Source organism: Akebia trifoliata, chromosome 14 (genome assembly GCF_017979445.1).
Source record: "Akebia trifoliata isolate Shusen 1 chromosome 14, ASM1797944v1, whole genome shotgun sequence".
NCBI lineage: Eukaryota > Viridiplantae > Streptophyta > Magnoliopsida > Ranunculales > Lardizabalaceae > Akebia > Akebia trifoliata.
In genome coordinates, this window is record NC_141388.1 from 5392132 (window position 1) to 5410360 (window position 18229).

General features: G+C 33.4%; 1 protein-coding gene and 1 non-coding gene across 2 annotated transcripts; both read left to right on the plus strand.

The window, feature by feature from the left end:
* The first annotated feature begins 11068 nt into the window (after window positions 1-11068).
* On the plus strand, window positions 11069-15431 carry LOC147385761 (serine carboxypeptidase-like 27). The gene is made up of 9 exons (XM_086423248.1): window positions 11069-11713; window positions 11816-11911; window positions 12043-12135; window positions 12224-12309; window positions 12413-12673; window positions 13487-13614; window positions 13699-13794; window positions 14745-14850; window positions 14971-15431. The coding sequence occupies exons 1-9, from the start codon at window positions 11353-11355 to the stop codon at window positions 15109-15111; spliced, it is 1368 nt and encodes a 455-aa protein (XP_086279374.1). The 5' UTR covers window positions 11069-11352; the 3' UTR covers window positions 15112-15431.
* A 784-nt stretch (window positions 15432-16215) lies between these two features.
* TRNAP-AGG (transfer RNA proline (anticodon AGG)) lies at window positions 16216-16287 on the plus strand. The gene has a single exon. It is a non-coding gene; the product is annotated as a tRNA-Pro (tRNA).
* The last annotated feature ends 1942 nt before the right edge of the window (window positions 16288-18229 follow it).

The following is an 18229-nucleotide window of genomic DNA, read 5'->3' on the forward strand; positions in this document are numbered from 1 at the left end:
GCTTGGATGGCCTATGTCGACACGAATTCAAGGAATCATAGTTCAGAAGTCTAGAACCCAATCCATGGCCCAATATGATTCACTCTGCAAAATTATATTCTATAATGCATAAATTATGTGTGGGTGGTTTTTTAAGTTTTCCTCCAATTTCCATGAAATTAGTCCTATCAAAGTTCTGATTCAATTTCATGATCAAATCAATCTTAATTTTTGTAGAGTAACTAACTTCATTTGTATGGTGAATTTGTCTTTTTGAGCTCAATTAGATTTGACGTGAGGACATCATATTTTATCAATAGTCAAGGTTTACTTTGCGCTCTTTCATACCATTGTCCAATGCATGCCTTAGCTCTTGTTAATAGTTGACAAAGAGATTTTCTCGTTGTCAAAGTCATTTTTGTTTGGAGAACACGGTACCACACCTTCATACTTGTGGTGCATCGGTGCTTAAAATGAGATTTGACTTGTGATTCGTTAAGCTAGGATTTTCTTGGGGATATCCTAAGTCGAAAGTTACCATACAAAGTCAAGTCATACGAGATGGAATTGTGTCACACCTTACATTCATAAAGACCATATGATATGTTTCGTGAAGATGATCCAATTTTTTTGCCTATAGAATATCTATAAATCCAAAATTCAAAATTCAAAATTCAAAAAAAAAGTTGTGTTTCCTAAAATCGATATTGAAGGTCTGAACACGTCGGTGGATTCAAAAAATTACTTCAAAATCCATTCTAATCAATTTTCCATTTGAACTGAATAAAAAATTCCAATAATAAATCAACTCGCAATTAAATAATTAATGTGTTTCTAGAAATTGGAATAATCACCCAATCTCATTTTCAACTCTACAATTTCCAAAACTGGTTGATGGAGATTCTTCTTAAATGTTCTCAACCCAAATTAAACAAATACTTAATAAATGCTAATCATCATTTTAACTGGTGAACAACCCAACACGGTGATTTTAAAGTGAGAGGAAGATTCTTAAAAACTCATTAAATATTATTTTGAGCTTCGTCAGTCTAGACTTTCTAATTTTAAAAGATGAGTCTTTGGTGCTAAGAAATTGAAGTCTTGACCCTTTCTTGTTGATCGCCACAAAAAGTCCTCACAAATGAGCATACGAAGTCATGCAACTTGAAACATAACCAAGAAAATATAAAACTCGCTCTTGACATGTTGTTTAAATTTTTTCAATAAACTCTAACAATTAATTAAGGGTCGTGGTTCTAGTGACTCGTGAAGGATGACGACTCATGAAAAAAATCATGATCTCGATCGTGTAATTATGAAATTCAACCGTCAGAACTTATCTGGAGGATAAATTTTAACCGTTAGATTTTGTATTTAAACGATTGGGATCGTATATTTTTTTCATGAATCATCCTTCATGTGTCGTCGAAACCTGATCCATCAATTAAATAATTCAGTTCTTTCAACTTATGAATGTGGGAATGCATGAAGAATTCCAATTACCTGGCCTGCGTTGGGAGAGGTGATTATAAGTGCCCTGAGGATTAGTCAAGTGTTCTAAGAGATTTGTTTATAAAAAAATATCAAATGACAAGTTGTATACTTTTTCAAAGATAATATTAAGTCAACCTATAACGGTGAAATCTTTAATCGACAATTTTGATATCCAACAAGAAAATACATGGATGGAAACTAAAGGCAGCCAGTGTGGGACAAAGGGACAGCTACTCTCATTTAATATAAAAGATTAAAATCCCCTAAATTTCCTGTTGTTCATGAAAACTTTTTGGTTGTTCTCACTCACCTAACATGATAGGAAATCACAGCTCATAAAATATGAAAATCTTATAAGATTGACTTACGTTAATTTGTAATTCTTACTCTCATTGAATAATCAATGAGGACAAATCAACCAACAAGTTAATATGTGTATGTAGGGCATGAAAAGGAGATTTTTCATAATTTTAAAACCACTAAATAAAATAATGTTTCCATGTTAATTATTAGAAAAAACAACCCAACACATAGATCCTAAAGGATTGAGTGAGTGCAAATAGGGATATTATGAACGTCGATTAGCTCATTATCAGTGAACTAGTAAGTGGCATGTGTAAATGGACATGTATTACAAAAGAATAATGATAAACTGACACCCACTCTCTAACATACAACCCTAACGTGGCATGTATCAAAATCATAGATTTTCTCGGGATACACAATTGTATATATTTATGGGGATGATGTGTAGTTGTATATCCCGAAGAAAATTATATGATTCTTTGACACATTCCACGTGAGGAGTGAAATGGGGGTGTATGTCAAATGGGGGGGTGGTTCAAAAAATCTCAACTCATTACAAAAATTAAGATTTTATGTAAAATTAAAATTTTATAATTAATTTAATTATGTTTAAATTTTAAATAGATAGTCTAATTGTATATCATCGTTTATAATTTATTGTATTGAGAGTTATGTTTGTAATTTAAAATATTAATAATTAGGGTGATTTTGAATTTGCATGAGATTCATATCTCATTATATATACTATTGATGATTAAAATGATATTTTTTTAATTTAACAAATTAATTAGCATCGACGAATGTGGTTATGGGAGTTATACATTTGCAATTTTAATTGTTATGATCTAAAAGATCGTAATAATTTGTAAGTTCAAAAGTATTGTAAAGGTATTTTTAAAAGAAAATTTTGGTGTCAACAACCATCCATTTGGCCTTTTCTCATTATGATGGTCATTGTGATGGTGCAGATTTTATAAGGCTTATAAATCAGGGTTTTCTTTAACGAGTCTTGTTAACATGTGTGGGGCAACGAATACACTTTGGAAATTGGACTGTGTATCCAAAATATCCTTAACAAAGTTATTTTTTACGAAAATACCCTTAAATTTCAATTTCCAATGTGCATTTATTGCGCTTTAATGAGTCAACAAAATCCTTCTTTAACGAGTCGTGATAATCTGACAGCCCCTCTTACATACGCTTCTATCAAAGAATCGTAGATCATTTGCCTCAAAATACACAAGAAAAAGATTTATGATTATGTATATCCCAAGGTAAATGTTCTACAATTCTATGATGGAGCTTATACCAGAGGGGGCGTTAGAAAATCATTATTCTTATTTAATTTATAGTTTCAACATCAAGGCCCTACCCTTATGCAAACTTGATTGTTTGTTACGTGTACTTTTTATTTATTTATTATATATATATTTAGGGTCCCGTTTGGCACCCAACAATTTGCCCAACATGTTTTATCTTCCATGGGTTAAAAGTTTTGGAATAGACTGATTTTTGGTGAGGATGATCTCTATGGTGAGGAGATTATCCTCACCAAAAATCAGCCCATTCCAAAACTTCTAACCCATGTAGGACAAAACATGTTGGGCAAATTGTTGGGTGCTGAACATTTCCCATATATTTGTATACGTTTAATTGTACATAAAATAAATTATATATGAAAGGAAAAAATGCTGAACACTTCTTAGAACAATGTGCTCAACACTATGTGAGAGTGTCAGAACCATAGATTTCTTTCATTGTATCTCGAGTAAAAAAAATCTATGATTCTCTGCACACTACCACGTCACTACAATGTCCAGGGAAGTAAGTTTAGAATGACTCATACTATTATACATATAAAATTTGTCTATCATCTCTACATGCATAATTGCATGATGAATGCAATGACATCTTGCAGGTAAAAAAGTTGGGATATTATTGAGATACTATTACTGTACCAACATTTACTTAGAGCACCCTAAGATGTACTTAGAGCACCCTAAGATGTAGGGGTGCAATTTAATTCGGTTCAAATCGAGAACCGAGCTAATCCGTGAATTTTGGAATTGGGTTGGTTTAGTTTAAACTAAGTACAAATCGTTTTGGGTTAAAGAAAATAAGAACCAATAGGTTCAGTTCGATTTTGTGTTCAAGGTTTGTAAATAACCTAAAATCGAACCAAGATTCTATTTAAAAATAAAATGTAAATTTTTTTTCACACCTAACCCTCCTCTACTCACTTTCTCTTGTCTCTTTCTCTCTCTCTCTCTCTGCGGCTACGATTTGCAACTTGCGGCAAGCGATTTACAACCTGCGATCAGTGATCTGCGGCTGTGACCTACAGGTATCCAATCACCCACAAAATATGTTTCTCTCATTTCTATATCTGATTTCATCTTTTATTTCTCTCTTTTTAGATTAAAATCCCAAATTCTTCGATTTGATTATTCAATTTTCTGATTTCTCTTATGGTTTCGGATCAAAAGGTTTCATGACGTTTGGATGTTTGAGTTTGGATTTTTTATTTTATTTTTTATTCCTTCTTTAATTGTGTTGTTGATATTTAGTGATTATAGGGTTTGAATAGGAGAACCGGGGATCAATTTCGTGTACAATTCGAATGTTGAGTTAAAAAGGTTCATCTTTTTCTCTCTCTCTCTCTCTAGACAACCCATGGAACTGAACCGAATTAAGATCGGTTTGGGTTGGTTCGGTTCTAGATCAATTCGTTTCAGTTCTGATTTTCATATAATGGAATCGATCTTGATCGGTTAAATTCTAATTTTGCTCTAAATCGAACCAAGTTGCACCCTTACTAAGATGTGTATTAATTCTTTGTTGGTGTAATATAAATTTAGGGTGCTTGAAGAAAGAAAATTGGGGTAGCAGTAGAAGCTCTCTATTTGATATCTGGAGGACTATCAACGGATGGGCCTGGGGCAGACCAAAATATACCCTAATCTTTACCTAAAAACGGGTGGGCTGTACCATATCCTTCCCTAAACCTCTAAGGAGACTTAATTGGGCAAGACCTCATCAATTTAGTGTCCAACTCACATGGGCCTTAGTAGATTTCGGAATGGGCTTTTTTCTTGATAAAATTTAATATATGTTTTGTTTACCCCTACTTTTGGAAATATTAGATAATTTGAGCATCTGTTGAGGTATTCTCCCCACAATTATTGTGGTAGAAAAAATAGACTTTTAACAATGGCATTTGTATAGTAAAGTTAACCTACTTTAAATCAAATTTTGGTGAATAATTCATTGTAGGTTGGATTGTCTACATGATATTGTTATGGGCCTACAAGTTATAGTACAAACAAGCACTTAGAATATACTCTTTGCGGGTTCATGATAAAGGCCTTGGGCCATAGCTTTTTTGGGTTGGACTCGATGGTTTAACGGGCCAAACTCCCGATAGATAGCCCTATCTGTTTTGTATTATTTTACGTGTTTAAGACCCTGCTTCGTAGACTATAAATCATTTGCATGTGGAAATGATTTGCACAACAAATGTTTTGCAATGAAAGATTTACTAATGTTTGGTAACCATTGTGAAATCTCTAGCGAAGTCATCAAAAGAATTATTAAAATTACAAAAATACCTTTGATGCTCACTACATCAACATACATATGAATTTACAATTTAAATATAGATAGATATAGTAACATATACTTTGGAATTTCAAACATCATTGAAGAAACCCTTTTTACAATAACATGCATATGAATTTACAAAAATACCTCCACGATGAAAGCTGTTTTTGTTATAATGTTGATTAGGGGTATTTTTGCAATTTTCATTTGCAAGTAAATGGCTCTTTGGTGAAGGGTATTTTTGTAAATTTATGTTCATATTGCTATAATAATAAGTACCAACGGTTTTTTTATAATTTGATTAATTTATTTGATAAGGGTATTTTAGAAAGACTAATTTTTCACTTGGTTTGTACTTGGTCGACATGGCAAGTGCACATAACCGTAGATCTTTTTCCTTGTGTATTCCGAAGAAAAAGATTTATGGGTTTGTGCACTTGCCACGCTAATTGAGTATAGACTGAATGAAAATTTTCGAGTCAAAATATTGCGACTCTTTTAAAAAATTTGCAAATGATTTTTAATACTTTTTGTTCCGCAAATCATTTGATGAAACTTCTTAAAGATTTAGGTGATCCATGCAAAATTTTCGCAATGCAAATCATTTGCATCTTGTAACCAAGCACCCATATGGTTAACTTAAGAAATTATTTGAGTTTGCAAATGATTCGCACCATACCAAGAGAAGTCCCAAGTGTTTTCAAAAGGAGTCATGATAATATGACTCGCCAGGTGCCACACTCAATCGACTCCTAGACATGTCAAGTTCATGAATCGTAGATATGTACACCTAAGAATACACGATTGCATTTCCCCATAACAAAGTGTATCTTAAGGGAATCCTGTATCCCGAGGCAAACAAATCTACGGTTCTTGAACTTATCCATGTCAGTGAGTCAATTGAGTATGCCATCTAGCGAATCATATTATCAAGACTCTTTCAAAAGAGCAATATTTGAAAAAATACTTAGGGCATATTTGATTGCACGGCAAATGGTTTGCCATGGAAAACTCTTATTTTTCGGTGTTTGATAACAAAATAAACTAAAAAAATATGGGGAAAATGATTTGCTTCGACACTTGAGATTTTCCAGTCAAGTGAAAAATCCATTCTCATCCCTCCCCTAAGAAAATGATTTTCCATGATTAATTTTAAAAAAAAGGGTAAGGATTCGTCCACTTATGAAAAGTGAACTCATACATTCACACACAATCCCAACCGTATATATCTGATGAGATTCAACGGTTGGGATAAAGATTTATCTTGAGAATACATTATAAATCTCTAAGATAAATCTCAACCATTGGATCTCACTTATATATGGTCGGGATTGTGTGTGAACATATGGGTTCACTCTCACGAGTCCTCAGATCCCAACCCTTCAAAAATTTTACCAAAAAAAATAAAAAAGAAACATATTCGACCTAAATCATGTATGTTTGCATCCAACACCACAGTCCTCTAGGTTAATTTACACGTTGTAGTGGGTTGGTTGAAAAACACTTTTCTTACTAACTTAACAAGATATCAAGTCTTACCAAGGTTTGTTTTAGCTCAAATGGATTATCACATTAGCAATCCAACACTACAGTCCTCTAGATTTCATGGAAAAACTTAGATCTATATTTTTCCTCTTTCGAAAAACCAGTTTATTTTGGGTTTGATCCTAGATGTTGAAAATGGATGGCTACCAAACTCACAAATTTAAAATTTAAATTCAACATTGACAATTAACTCATTTTTGGATTTTTTTTTTTTTTAAGTTCTTAAAATTTTATCCTCTACTATCTCGGATCATGTATTTGGATGCCACAAGGTGAGATCTACTACCCTTTGTTAGATTTGAAATCTCTCTAAGTTTATAAGGTTAGTCTTAGTTTTGTTGAATTTCTTGGTGACCATCTTCAGCCATGTGTTAGGATTTAAAAAAAAAAAAAAATTTGTCGATTTATTGATTACTTTTGTTTATTAGGCATGTGTTACGACTTCAAACTAACTGGGAAATTTTTCATGATTTCAAATAGTGAAAATGAATTTGTCTGTGCAAATCATTTTCTTGCAATTAAACATGCCTAACGTATTTGATTGTAGGGAAAATATTTGCCTAGTAAATCCTTTTCCACTATTTTAGTACATTATGAAAATTGTTGTGGAAAATTATTTTTTATTATTTGAGTGATATAGAAAAAAATATTATTTTAATTTGATTTTTATAATAAATATAGAGAAATCATAATAAAATCATTCAAAATTGCATGAATTTTTTTTTTTTTTGTAAAAATTTAAAAGAATGTCATTTTACAAAATTGGATTAAAAAAAATCATTTACAGAACAAACATTGAGGGTACCTAAAAATACAATATTTAGGCAAGAGTTTATTTACACCGATAAATTTTATTAATATATTGAAAACCTTGAAAAAAAAAACAAATTATTTTTCATTATTAAATTTAGGAGTTCGATTGCCATCAATTTTCAAAACCTTGGATCAAGTCCAATATATACATATTATCTTAATGTTTCCATGAAATCTACATGATTGTGGTGTTGAATTGCCAACGTGGTAATCCAGTTGAGCTAAAAGACTCTTAATAAGACATGAAATCTTAGTTTTTAAAGAAAGTGTTTTTCAATCAACAAAGAGAAACATTTTTCTTATTGACTTAATTAGTAAGATTTGAAATCTTACTAACTTTGAGCTCAAATGGATTACCAAATTGACAATCCACACATCCCTCTAGATTTCATGAAAAAACTTATACCCTAAAAAAAAATTCAATTATTTTTTATGTCTTGATCCAAGGTTTTGAAGAATGGACAACTATTGAACTCTCAAATTTAAAATCAAGATTTAATAGTAAAATATAATCTTATCCTTTTCTTCTTCTTTTTCTAAAGTTCACTGAATTTTATCTACAATGTCCCTGCATCATTGGATCATGTTTTTAAAAGCTACAAGGGAGCTCAACATTCTTAATGTCAACAATTACAATCAAACATGTAAGGCTAGATTCACTATGAACAACCTACAATAACAATTTACAAAGAAACGTGTAACATTCCAAGTAGATATATAGAGACATAAAGCTTTCAATTTCTTTATGGTATTTTTTGTTAATTAAAGGTGGCAAATTGTTTTCCTAGGGAGGGGGAGAAGATTTTCCGCTTGAAGTGACAAATCTACGGGCAAGGCGAATCCTTTTCCCCACCTTTTTTAATTTATTTTGTGTTCAAACACCAAAAAATAGCAGTTTTCCACTGCAAATGATTTTCCATGTAATCAAACACACAAGGATCATTCTTCCATAAAAAGTTGGTAGTGGGCTTAAAATTGGTAAAAAATAATTTCTACATGAAATTGTTCATACTTGTATAAATTAAAGAGGTCTTGTGTAACTCCTTATTGAAATACAGTTTGTGATATTATATCATAATCATCAATTGAGATTATACCTTGATAAAAAATTTTGACAGATAATCATTCAAACTATTGCTACCTTCAAAATGATCGTAATTGATGATTTTATGTAAAATATTAAAATCGGACAGTTTAGATAAATTTTATCATTATCGAACATAATAAATCCTTGACAGTCCTAGTTTGCTAAGTTGATCTCGTCTTCAAGCTAGTTTAGGGAAGAAAACACAGTAAAAAATTTCAGGTTGAAGAAGGGGACGTTTAAGTTATTTTTCATAAGATAAGTGTACAGAGATATAATTTAAAAAAAAAAAAAGCCAATAAAAATATCTGTATGATAAAACAATCTAAAATTTAACTATTTTTTATCCAACATGGGTTTTTATAGAAGAAAGTTCAGTAACAGTCCTTGAAAAGGAGATTTAAAGTGACTATTTCGCGGGGTTTAAACTGACTATCTCATAGGTTTCACTATTTTTAACAAGATAATCACTTTAAACATGCAAAATTGTCCCTTTAAAACCTCCAAATTTGTTATCATTTACGTTTTGATTATTAAAATGATGAACATGAGCTAGAATTGTAAATTCTTCAAAAATTGATCACAAAAATGGTAATTCATCCAACTATAATTTAGTGTACTATTATGATAACTAGTAGGTGGCATGTGCAAACGTACAAATATCATTATAATGATATTTTTGTAATTTAAATTATTATCTTACGGGATTTTGCCATTAACATAAGAAAGGGTATTTTTTTAATTTTAAATATATAACTGATGAGATTACAAGGAATGTTGAGATTATAATTTTGCTTATTTTGGATGAAAATGACCTAATATTAAGTTAAGATGTAAAGATGGGGGAATTTGTGAAATTTTAAATTTGGATGTTGAATGCTTGAGCCACCTACTCGGCCTTCTCTCATTATAATAGGAAAGACGTACTATAACTTTAAGGGCATGTGTTAAAGTACAATAAATACACCTTGAGAATAAGTATTGGGGGTATTCTAGTAAAAATATATATCTTTTGAAGGCATTTTTTGATGATATAACATGTTGAGATGGAGGAAGATTATTTTTTGATGGTGACCCTTTTTAGCTAGTGTCATAAGAATGATGTTGAAGTGATCTCAAAATTGGATCTCACATCGCACACGTTGACATGAAAATATATGAGGACCATAGATATTCTTCGAGATATGAGTAAAAAAGCATTTATGGTTCCAATCCACTTCTACATGAAGATGTGCGTTATGAGCTCAATCCAGCACGACTTTTGCCATAAACCTATGGAATTTTTATGTTAAATGTCTTATTTCTAAAGTTAAAATTAATGTAAATAGTGACTTTAATGAATTACAAACTTATTCTATGATATAGTGGGGAACGTAATGATATCTACACAAAAGCAAGACCAAAACTCAAGTTAAATTAAAGAGACATGATTATATATAAAATTAAATATGGACACACATCCAATAACAAGAGGTATGATATGTGTTAGAATTATAGATATGTACTGTTCGAGATTTATAATTGCACATATTTATGGGGATGTACAATTGTATATCCCAAACTATACAAATCTACAATTCTAACACATGCCACGTCAGGAGAGTCAATTGAATATGCCAATTAAATGGAGAAAATGATTCAGCCAAGAGAACCCAATACATTTGAGATAAGATTTGGAGGATAATAATACAAATAAACTGATTTTCGAAAAGAATACTTTTTATGTTTCCATCTATAGGTCTTATGGACCCCATTTAAAAGTCACATATGAAAACGTTGACTGCACCGATTTTTTTTTTAGAACTGTTATTGTCACACCAAATTTTACTAACGCCACACCAATTCTCTGGTAAATCATTGCACACGGTTGGTGTGGCGTTAGTAAAAGTTGGTGTGGCAATAGTAACTTCCTTCCCCCATCCGACCCCATCCGACCACAAACGGCCAATTTGTTGGACTCCTTTTCTCAAAGAGATGTGTGAATGGGTCCTACGTTAGAATGGAGACAAAGTTAATGGGATCTAATGGGATCATCTATTCCACATTGTTTTTCTGAAAGTTGCCTTAATAGTTGTATTTTGGTCACTTTATTTACTTGATCTTCACTCATCATCAGACATTAAAAATTAAAAGCTGGAGAAGAGCGTGTTTGGATTTTTACAGCATCTGTCATCAAATATTGGATTAGAAAACGACATCAGTGGCACAAACCCCATGTGCATCCTTACATATTTGGTCCATTTTTATTTATTAAAGAATCAAACACAAAAGATTAAAAAAAGAAACAAAGAAAAAGAGTGAAATTTTTCATAGAGAAAGAAGGAATGACAGTGTGTTGGTTTGTGTCCCCAAACACAACTGATACTGAATCTCTCTCTCTGAAATCTAGAAGTACAAGTTGAAGCATTTCTTGGATTCCAAAAATGAATTTTTAGAACCCTATAAAAAAATCTGGGATCTGGGTTTTTCTTTCTTTTTTTTTGTATTTGTTTAGATACATTGTTGTTTTTAGTTTTTCTTGATTGTAGAAAATGAGTTCTTCTCTGGTCTTTATTCTGGGTTTTGTATTTCTTCTGTTGGTTTCTTCTTGTTGTTCTTCTACAGACCAAGAGAGAGATAGAATTACTAGTTTGCCTGGTCAGCCAAGTAATGTGGGATTCTCACAGTACTCTGGTTACGTGACTGTCAACAAACAAGCTGGGCGGGCCTTATTTTACTGGTTGATCGAGACGCCCACGAGTCGTAAGGCCGACTCAAGACCACTCGTTTTGTGGCTCAATGGAGGTCCAGGTTGTTCATCTGTGGCTTATGGAACTATGGAAGAGATCGGACCTTTTCGTATCCGCTCAGATGGGAAGACCCTCTTTACAAATCCTTACACTTGGAACAATTGTATGTGAAAATTCAGACTACCCATCTCTGTTTCTTCTAAAAATAGTTTCAATTAATGTCTTTTTAACGAAATTTGGTTTTTTTTTTTTTTTTTTGGTGTAGTGGCGAATTTGCTTTTCCTTGAATCCCCTGCTGGTGTAGGGTTCTCATATACAAATACAACTTCGGATTTGTATGATTCTGGTGATCAGAGAACAGGTATTTTTAATTTAATTTCTTGTGTGGATATCTTATGAGATGGGTTTTGTAATATTTATTGTTTTGGGCTAAATTTAGCAAATTATGGCAACCTTAGATGATTTTGGGATATGGGTTTTTTGAATTTGTAGCTGAAGATGCATATATTTTCCTTGTCAATTGGTTGGAAAGGTTCCCACAATACAAGCACAGAGATTTCTACATTGCTGGAGAAAGTTACGCAGGTCGAATAGCTATTCCGTTCTTGTTTCTCTTGTAACTTGAAACCTGATTTGACGTGAACAAATTTGTCCTGTTTTCAATATTTTTCAGGTCACTATGTTCCACAGTTATCTCAAATTGTATATGAGAGGAACAAGGGAGTTCAAAATCCCATTCTTAATTTCAAGGGTTTCTTGGTAATAATTTGAATTGTTGAGGCTCTAGGTTTATGATGTGTAACTTCAGTTGAACACTGAATAGATTGATGAAATTCCATTGTTTTTTTGTTTTTGGTTTCAGGTTGGTAATGCTGTTACAGATGATTACCATGACTATTTGGGCACATTTGAGTATTGGTGGACACATGGTTTAATATCTGATTCTACCTATCGAATTCTGAGAGTTAAGTGTGACTTTGAATCCTCTCAGCACCCTTCAGTTGACTGTATCAGGGCGCTCAACCTTGTAGATGAAGAACTTGGAAACATTGACCCTTACAGCCTCTATACTCATCCTTGCAATGACACTGCATCGCTCAGGCACAACTTAAAGGGTCACTATGTAAGCTCTCACTAAACTTTAAATTGCTTTTTTAATAATTGATTTTGTGTTTTGTTCAACAATCTCAAGTATTTCCTTTGAGAATGTTGTGTAATGTAGGACCCGGAAGCTTGCTTTTAACTATGAATGTTGGATATCTTTCACTTTGGCTTCTAAAGTGAAGCAGCCCAACCTACTTTCCCTAGAGCGTTCCTCCGTGCTCCACTATACCACTCGTCGAAACACGTCATGGACACTCACTCATAACATGTTCTTTAGGCTCATCTCACTCTGTCGTTCTACACTGCCCCACATAGCATTCCCTTTGATTATTTCTTATTGTCTGTGGGTTAAAGTATAATGGAACCATCTTTGGGTAAGAAAGGAGATTGTAAATTTCTCTTGTTGGAGAATCTCCCAAACCATGATAAGACACCACTCAAGGGACTTGAGCTTGACCTTGGGATGCAGATCACATGGTGTGCACTCAACTAGGCCAGTTTTAATATATTGGAATGAAAGACCATAGTCATGTAAAGCAAAGCTTTTGCTTTATAATGGTAAAGAGCAGGTGAAAAAGAAGGAAAGAAAGCAACATCTTGTTTGTGCTGGACCTTCAAGAAATTTGTGTTGGCTTTTTCTTAGATCCCATTACCTTATCAGAAATATGCTTTGGGACTGAGAATTAGGGGTAGTTTTATCACTTTACAGTACATATGACAAAGCAATTTTGTTTCCTCAAAAGGGTTTAAGCATTGTTTGGTTTGTTTTCACCTATTAGAAAAAAAAATTCAATCTTTTAGATGACCTCACATTTTTTTCATTGAAACTCAGCCTTGGATGTCCAGAGCATATGATCCCTGCACTGAACGGTATTCGAAAGTTTACTTTAATCTCCCAGATGTGCAGAAAGCAATTCATGCCAATCTTACTGGGATATCCTATCCTTGGGACACATGCAGGTACTCTTACCATTTTAGCAATTCTAAGTCATTTTCTTCTATAATTTGTTGGAACAGAGTTGATTGATTTACTCTTCCATGCAGTGATATTGTTGCAAACTACTGGACGGATTCTCCGAAATCCATGCTTCCTATTTATCAAGAACTTATAACAGCTGGTCTCAGGATCTGGGTTTTCAGGTAAGTTAATTGTCTTTCCCCATGCTTTCCTTCCTTTATTTTACTCAAATTAGGAGCAAATAAGTGAATTTGATTTTTTTTTCACATGAGATTACATGATTGTTCAATGCTTTATGACATGACAAGTTTTGGAAAGCCTTTTAGACTTGACTGACTCTAAAAGACACAGAAATAATTTAAAGACTCGGGTATTGTACTAGTATTGCCTTGACCAAGTTTCCGTGTTTTTCTTTTTTTATATTATCAGTAAGCCTTTTTTTAATGAGATCAGTAACTTGGTGGTGGAAGTAATTGAACCGAGGTTTATGGTATCATCTCCCCTAGACTTTACCAACTAAGCTAGCTGGCGCTTTGGTTTTTGTTGCTTTTTATTTGTCGATACTTGCTAGGTTGGCATTTTTACATTCCTACAGGCATTCAAGTATTCCCCATATGATATAACCTTCTCTACATGTGGGTGTGTATGTTTTTTTTGGATTGTTCCAGGAATTCTTCTCCTTTTCCTTCTTGTTGTATTTATTATGCACTATTCAACTCAAGCCTTTAGCCACAGTTCTTGCCATATCATTCTAAGCTGGTGTGTTTTATACTAACAATCTTTAGCTACAATGTTATTCTTGAGTGATTTTTAGGTGAATAATTCTCAAGTGACCTCAAGATTGGACCTCACATCGAACACCCTGATGTAAAAGTGTATGGGAACCATAGACACTTTCCTTGAGATACGAGTGAAAAAGCATCTATGGTTTCTAGCCACTTTCAAGATGTGTGATGTGAGGTCCAATCTTGAGGTCACTCCAGCACAACTCTTTTTAAGTATCCCTGCAGGATTTGTTCTATATCCTTAGTGTCAGTTTCTAGTATAAAGATTAGTATATCTGCCAAGATTTGCGGATTTGTCATGCTTCCCATATCTTGTAATGGTTTCTAATCAAAATCTTTTTGTACAGTGGAGACACCGATGCGGTGGTGCCTGTAACTGCATCTCGATATTCCATTGATGCTCTCAAACTACCTACCCTTATCAACTGGTATCCCTGGTATGATAATGGAAAGGTTAGTCTTCAAGAAAAAAAAAAAAAGGAAAATCTCATGATGTCCATTTTTATATGATTATAATGTTAGTAAGCACCTTCTCACAAGCATTTTTTTTTCTTATAAAACTTTATTGTATAGGTTGGTGGATGGAGCCAAGTATACAAAGGACTGACCTTCGTGACAGTAACAGGTGCCGGTCACGAAGTTCCACTTCATCGACCTCGACAAGCTTATATACTGTTTCGATCTTACTTAGAGAATAAGCCCATGCCCCAATGAACCATTTTTATTTCAATTTATGTGATTCCTTAAGAATAAGCAAAATTCATAAGAGGGCTCCCCAATGGGTTGCCGAAGGGAAATAATTCAAGAAAACAGCCTACGATGTATCCAAATCATGCTTAGAAATTGAATTCTTGGCTTCTTATGATTTGCAATTCCCGGAACCATTTTAATGTAAAGTTTCAGCCATAGAAACTTCTGCTGGTAACCATGTAGTTGCTCAAAGCTTGTGTATCATGAGAAATGGGTAAACAGGTGGCTATATATGTAATTGATTCTTTGAAAGGTTTCAGCCTCATTGAATTTTTTATTTTTTATTTGGTTTGGTTTGTTTTATTTATTTAACTTTGTTGTGGCTGTGCATGGGTGGGGGTAGATAATGATCAGCAGTGAAGGCGCGTTTCACACCCACACAGACTTTACTAACGTGACAATTGGTGGAGCTTTTAATGGATTGTATGTGTAGTGTAGATGCAATACCGACCCAAAAGAAGGCGTATTGAATCTGAATATGATCGGGACCTGATAAGTTTCAATGGGTTGATCTCTTGATCTATGCACCTAAGCCCCTCTTGTTCTCATGTTCCAATTGTACTCTATTGCATAACATTCACATTCATATGTGCATTTTTGTATCATCTTCTATAACTCCATAAAAGTTCCCTATGTCCAAACAACCATCAATTATGACAATGGAAAGGTTTTGTTAACATGTGCCCCAAGGGCATACATTAAAGTGCGTTAATTACACCTTGGGATCTAAATTTTGTACAAAAACTACTTTCATAAGGATTTTTTTTTATCAAAAATACCCCCAAGTGTTTGTTCCGAATGTGTATTTAATGCACTTTAATGTGTGCCCTCGACCCTTTAAAATAACCATCAAATCTCCATTCCTTACTTCAAGTCAACCACATAATAAACATCTCTTGTTTTTTCTGTTCTTACATAGGATGGTGGGCTTCTAACACTCCGACTAAGTAAAGTATAGCTTAAAGGAAATTCCTACAATAAGCTATTTCCTGGCCCAACTTTTTTCAAATGTTTGAGGTAACCTAAAACAATTAATTAATAACATAAAAATGACAATTAATTAAAATTGGGCATTTGGTCTAGTGGTATGATTCTCGCTTAGGGTGCGAGAGGTCCCGAGTTCAATTCTCGGAATGCCCCATATTTTTCTTTTATGACCAAGACAACCACTTATGCATGCCTTGTGACTTTGTTTCAACACCCCCAACCTAGGTTTTGTCTTGGCCTGTTCCCAATTTTGGCTGAATCTATTTATTTTTTGAAATCGGTCGCACCTTGATTTGGGATGGGATGGGGCACACCTTGACCACATGAAAATTTTCTAACGTGCAACAGAGTAAATCAAGAGGTCACTCAATTTTGAACACACGACCAGAGGGATCAAATCAGTTTTATTTTGGTTTAAGACCCATCTATTTTCAGTCCTTGGTAATTGGTTCGCTGATGAGATATTTTTAATTCAATCGTACGTGGGCTGTCTGCCCCAAGCCAATGTTCTATTAAAAACTGGCATCAGTCTTTTAAGAACCCGAACAGATCGATGGACCATATTTTCTCAAAAAAGTTTATAAACATTATTGCAAAGTGGCCTTTTTGTAAGTTACAAGATTAATCCAAAGTATATAGAGTTACAAATTATAATACAAGATTACACAAACTAAATTATAACCTATAATACAAGATTACTGAGCTAATGACAATTACATACCTTATTTACATCTTATGTTGTACACATGTTGTTAGCTTTCATCCTTCCTGCATTAAGAAATCAGTATTGTAAATATCTTCCAGTGAAAGCAAATTAGTACTTGATATTGATATGTGATTTTCATATTTGTTGCCATTGTTGGTGGAAGAAGAATCTCATAATCCCGATGATCCTCAATGGGATTTCTCTTCAGTGACAAGAAAACTCCCTATGTATACTCGAGCGTCTTCATGGACTGAACTTCAATTGTTACTATTGTTTCCACCTTGAAAACTGAAATTTGAAGTGATTGTGATACGAGGAACATCATGAGAAGTGATTGAGGGTATAATCTTAACAGTGGACAATCATCGTTGAGATTAATAATTTGTAAAAAGATCAAATGTGAGGTTCATATTCTTTGAGTTTAGCTCTTCAACCTTTGGAAAGCATTGTAAGTGGAGGAAAACATACACCCAACACTCCCCCTTACCCATGACCTATACGAATCTAACGCTCTGATACTATGTTTAATAACCAACTACTCCAAAAGACCAATCTGTTTGGGGGGGGAGTATGACTATAAGAGGGTCACAGTCACAGGACTTAACTGGAGTATGACACACCTGAGAGTAGAGGAAAATATACACTCAATATGAACAAGAACATTTTTTAAACATTTGAGAGTTTCATATTGGCCTAGATTTTTTCTTTTTCTTTTTCCAAATTTTAAGGTCAGTAATATCCGATTTTGAGATTTAACATTATCATGAAGCTCATTTTAAGGATATCATGAACTCTAGCAAGAAGACGTCATGATTTGGAATTAAAAACATGAGTGGATCATCATTTCACTTTCAATAAGTAGAAAGCGTAGCCCTAGATAGAATTGAACAGAGGAACATGAATATTTTAGCCGATCCTTAATCTTTGGAATAAGGATTTGATGATGATTGCAAATCGCATTTTAAGTCAACACTCTAACCTTTATATCTGTTCTTTGTAACTTTATTTATGTCATTTATTAGAGATCTCTAATTGCTTCGAAATGTTCCTTCTAGCATTATCGTCACTTTTCTTTGGACATTTGCAAACCATTTCAACTTTTTCTTATTTTATTTCATAAATGTGCTTAAGATGAATAACGGCTCATGCGAAGAGGATTAGACCATCTAGTTGCAAAATTCATCAAGGGGACAATCCACTTCAATGCCAAACTGACTTGAGCTAGTCAACTCAATAAGATTGAATGAGTGACTCTTCAACTCATTTTTCAATCTAGCAAGGTAGCTTGAGGTTTTCTCTTGGCTATAATCCTTGAAAATGACCCAACTCTTCGAGTCACGAGTTAACCACTCTAAGAGCTAGATAGAATGAGATGGTCCAAACATCCCA

Excerpts from the sequence above, each read along its gene's own strand:
- LOC147385761 (XM_086423248.1), top strand. The coding sequence starts at position 11,353 with ATGAGTTCTTCTCTGGTCTTTATTCTGGGTTTTGTATTTCTTCTGTTG. Across the intron at positions 11,714-11,815 it reads TCCTTACACTTGGAACAATT|TGGCGAATTTGCTTTTCCTT; the intron begins GTATGTGAAAAT and ends TTTTTGGTGTAG. Across the intron at positions 11,912-12,042 it reads TTCTGGTGATCAGAGAACAG|CTGAAGATGCATATATTTTC; the intron begins GTATTTTTAATT and ends TTGAATTTGTAG.